This window comes from Pagrus major, chromosome 16, assembly GCF_040436345.1.
Source record: "Pagrus major chromosome 16, Pma_NU_1.0".
In the NCBI taxonomy this organism is placed as follows: domain Eukaryota; kingdom Metazoa; phylum Chordata; class Actinopteri; order Spariformes; family Sparidae; genus Pagrus; species Pagrus major.
This window is the reverse complement of record NC_133230.1, coordinates 13,190,626-13,195,289: the sequence shown is the minus strand read 5'-3', so window position 1 is coordinate 13,195,289 and position 4,664 is coordinate 13,190,626. Positions and strand designations below refer to the sequence as shown.

Below are 4,664 nucleotides of genomic sequence, written 5' to 3'. Positions count from 1 at the left end.
AATAACAATTGACAATCTTTGTTATAAGTCCTGTGACTCGTGTGCTGATGTGTTTTTAGTTTTAGCTTCTTTATATATAAAACATTACAGCCCCTCTCTGTGCTCCCATTGTTTCTATTCACCCTCCCATGGTTTCCCTTTCCCACCGGTCCCAGCCCAGTTCAGGAAGTCTTACCAGTCAGCCAGAACCACTGTGGCCGGAGGAGGAGGAGGAGGAGGGAGGAAGATAAACATCACATAGGAGGGTCGTCGGAGGAGGAGGAGGAGGAGGAGGAGGAGGGGAGGACTGGGAGGGCGCAGTGGTCCGGCTTCTCCTCGGGAAACAGCAAACCAAAGGAAAGGTAAGAACAAACCAGAACATCATGCAAATAAACCACCGTCCCGTCATTTGACTTCTCGCGACCGACAAATAGGAGATGAAAGGACGGGAAGCTCGTTTTTACTGACGAGGGACGGAGACGAGACAGCGCTGACATGGGGTGAGCGTTACATAACGCCGGACGAGCACCAAATACTCTGATTTTCTTCATTTTTTAACACCTTTAGAGGGAATATCGAGGTTTTTTTAGATGGATTGTCGTGTTTTGCGTTGTGTTTCATCGCTAATCCGTTAATATGCAGTCGTTGGGCGCCATTGGTCGTGTTTTCCGCCGTCGTCCTCTCACAGACAGACATCTTTTCTCACAGATCAGACACATCCGGCCAGGAGCGGGACTATTTTGGTATATTTTCCTCCTTTTTTTCATCGCGTTTTGCTCCTTATTTAGAGTAAAAAATACTGTGAATATACCCGTAAACAGACTACGCGTTATACTACAACGAAATATATTATTTTTATTGTTAAAATTCGTCAATATATGACGTTTTTTCCCCCCTCCTCGTGATCCATCATCAGCCCGTGCGCGCCCCCGACAACGCCACGGTCGCTGTCCTTCAGCACCACGTGAACGCGCATGCACAGAGGAAACAGAGGAAGCAGGAGAGGAGATGAGGAGATGAGGAGGAGATGAGGAGAGGAGAGGGGGGATTGATTGACAGCAGCCTGAAGTCAGGATTAGAGAAATTTCCATTCTGAGGAGACATGTAAATATTTGATGCTAATAGAAGTGGAGTGTGCACAAATACAAGGGTGTGTGTGTTCAAGTGTGTGTGTCCATGTGTGTGTGTTTGGGGTGGGGTGAGTCGGCGAACCAGATTGAATCTTCCTCAGTTTTATCGTCGCTTCGGCTCATCCGCGTACGTCCAGTTGTTCTTGTGTTTTGAATCCATCTAATTTTCAGCTGCCGGGTCGGTTCTGACTCACGTTTCCTCTTAAGTTCCCGTCGAAGCCACTTCGTCGTTGGCTGATGATGCAGTTCGTAAAAAAAAAGAGCCGTGCTTGTTTTTGAGGACTCTCGAGCTTCTGGGGGAAAAGCCGAGCTTGCCATCGAACAGCATCGAGTTTTGTCTGGGGAAAAATCAAACTCGTGACACGAACAACAGGAGAAACAGAGCAGTGGTGGCGAGGACAGTGTGACTTCGGTAGATTGGTGCTGTTATGACTCAGAGTTTCCTCAGAAGGAAAACTTCAAGACAGCGAGATGTTTACTTTTGGGGCTTTTGATCGCTCGATATCATTTCTTTGCCGGTTAATTTTGTCTAAACGCAAGGAGACGTACAAAAGCTACGCTAAGATTACACACTTAAGACAGTTTTTGATACTTTAAGACTAATTTTTTCTTTATTTGATGATGATAGCTAAGATACAGACAGGAAAAATGGGGAGGGGGCAACATGCAAGAAAGATGCCAGATCAGTATCAAACTGGGAAATGTTGCTCTTTAGCACAAAAAAAGTTGTAGGAGGGCATGTTTGAGATAGTTTGCCTTCCTTGACGGTTACGCATGCGCACACAGCTGAAGTTATATATCGTTTAACCTTATTGGCAACTTTTTGGACAATCGATTAATCGTTTAAGTCATTTTTCAAGCAAAAATGTCAAACATTTGCTCGTTCCAGCTTCTTCGATGTAAGGATTTGCTGCTTTTCTCGATCATTTATGACAGTAAATGAAGAGTTTTTGGGGTTTTGGACTGTTGGTTTGACAAAAATGTTTTGGAGATGTCACTTTAGACTCTTGGAAACTGTTTTTTCACATTTTTTTGACATTCAATAGATTAAACAATTAATCATTTTTACTTGATTTACAAGATTGATCGATATTTACAATAATCTTAAATTGCAGCCCTATTGCAGTCACATGGTATGGATCTCGACTATTGGGCCGCCATGATGCCCACTGTGGACACATTTCAGCTCAACTCGATCAATTGACTTAATGCTGAAGGCAACGTGATGTTGTCTTTCATGGTATATGCATCTCAAGAAAGTTTAGAGTGCAATTAATGATTAATCTGCCAATTATTTTCATCATTAGTCTATAAAATGTAAAAGGAATTTCTCATCACAATTCCCCAGAGCCCAAAGTGACGTCTTCAAATTGCTTCTTTTGTCCGACCAACAGTCCAAAACCCAAAGACTCTTCATTTACTGTCATAAATGACAAAGAAAACAGCAATCTGACAACTTTTTTTTAGGACTGTATGTGTAGGCAATTTGTAGTGAAACACTTGTTTGTCTCTTTAAGTTCTTGAATGTTCTGTCTTTTGTCATTTCAGTGAGTCTCAGTCGAGGTCAGTGATGCTTCACCATCAGGACCAGCCTTTGAACTCGGCCTATGGAGGGCAAGGACGCTCCAACAACGGCTCCTCCTCCTCGCTGAGAAACAGGAAGGGTGACAAAGATGGCAACTTCAACTTCCTGCCTGGCAAAGGTGACGATGACTTCACAGGCAATCGGGGAGGAGGAGGAGGAGATGAGAACCGAAACCAGGTGCGTCCACGCAACTTAGGTCCGCTGGGTCGTGACCCTCCGAACTCCTCGCCGTCTTCTGGGTATCACCACGGCTCAGGGCTTCTGTCTCCACGCTCCCGTCTGCCCTGCTGGAGCACTCTGGAGCCCCTGCCTGAAATAGAGTGCGGGGATGATGGTTACGGCCGAGTGCCTCCTGACGGAGCAGAGGAAGGTCGGATGGAGGAAGAGGTGAGGAGGGTGATGATGAGCCAGAATGAGGAGAAGCAGAGACTGAAGAAGGAGCAGCAGAGGAGGAAAAGCAGCCTCATGGAAGACGATGACGAATGGGGAGACAGCGAATCCGATTCTGAGTTCAGCTACCAGTCCGGTGGCAGCATGTCCTCTCTCAACCTGGACAGCGCGGGCGAAGGGATGCTCATGGGAGGCTGGGACCGCATCGGAGTCGGGGAACCCAAATCCAACCACCAGGAAGACGGAAACAGCAACCGAGATCCAGCTGTACGACAGAGAAGCTTCAGTCGCAAGCCGCAGAAAGGAAGAAACCTGGGAAACCTCCTGGAGGAAGGAGCAGAAGAGCAAGACGAAGAAGAAGGCTCCTCAGACTCCGACGCCGACGCCGACCTGACAGAGCTGATGGACCCCGTGTGGACGCTGCGAGACCGCGAGCGCTTCAAGGCCCAGGAGATGGAGAAGCACCAGGTGCAGCTGACCATGTACCGCCGCCTGGCGCTTATCCGCTGGGTCCGCACCCTGCAGAGCCGCATCCAGGAGCAGCAGAACCGCCTGCAGTCCAGCTTCGACATCATCCTCACGCAAAGGAAGGAACTGCTGCGCATGGGCGCCGCCAACGCCGTGGCCAACGCCGCGCCTGCTGCTGCCGTCAGCCAATCATAAAGAGAGGGTAGAGGGAGGAACTGAAACAGGAAGTGGTTAAAAAACAGCATTTTTGTTCTGTTTGCTCTCCTGAAGACCCCTGAAAACAAAGACAATCGCCAGTTGCCATCATCCTGTCATGTTTCTGATTGTAATGACGCAAAAACTTGTGTTTTTGTTGATTTTTCTTTCACGGTGTCCCATCCAGAGCATCAGTAAATGTTTCAACTGAAGACTAACCCCTTCACCAAAATGTGTGATTTATGATATGTCCAAGGAGATCATGAACAGTTTGTTGTGAGGTTAATATCAAAAATATTCTGTGTGTGTGTAGGCTGTTCTTCTTTGTCTTGAAAAAAACACCTGCTGTACCAAAAAAAAAAAAAGGAAAATATATGTAGATTTTACATCATCAGAGATTATTTATACCCTGAGATGCTGTATATATAGAGTGTAATGAGTAAATTAAAAGAATAAATCATATATCTGAGCTTCCGTGTGTTTCGTGTTTGTTTGCACATTCAAAATGTTGCTTTAGTCACAAAAGTTAAAATAGATCAATCTGAGGGGAAGTACAAGGCTGATGAAAGCACTTTTAGAGCCCAGAGCCTTCATTTTTTATTCCAGATCCGCATGTTGATGTGAAGGAGCAGGTTTTATCAAAGCCTCCCTCAGTGCAGATATGACTAAAAGAAGGGCAGTTTTTTTTTTTTTATCTCCCATAGCTCTACTTGCTGTACTGGAGCCCCTCAGGCGTCTGACCTTTCAGCAAACAATTCCCTCTTTGTCAGCCGAACAGAGTTGGTCTGTATCGGCTCATCACACGGGGCTGGGGTGTGTGATAGCCGTGTGAGGCTCGAGCATCAGTTCTTTGCGGGCATGGCTGCAGCCGCGGGCGCTCCGACATCATCTCACCTCTTTCTATGCGTATATGTGTG

At 46.4% G+C, this 4,664-nt stretch overlaps 1 protein-coding gene across 1 annotated transcript; it reads left to right on the top strand.

The window, feature by feature from the left end:
- Positions 1-304: 304 nt before the first annotated feature.
- On the top strand, positions 305-4,181 carry LOC141010789 (uncharacterized). The gene is made up of 2 exons (XM_073483885.1): positions 305-341; positions 2,658-4,181. The coding sequence occupies exon 2, from the start codon at positions 2,680-2,682 to the stop codon at positions 3,745-3,747; it is 1,068 nt and encodes a 355-aa protein (XP_073339986.1). The 5' UTR covers positions 305-341; positions 2,658-2,679; the 3' UTR covers positions 3,748-4,181.
- The last annotated feature ends 483 nt before the right edge of the window (positions 4,182-4,664 follow it).

What these genes read in the sequence shown, in the direction of transcription:
- LOC141010789 (XM_073483885.1), top strand. Translation starts at nt 2,680, where the DNA reads ATGCTTCACCATCAGGACCAGCCTTTGAACTCGGCCTATGGAGGGCAA.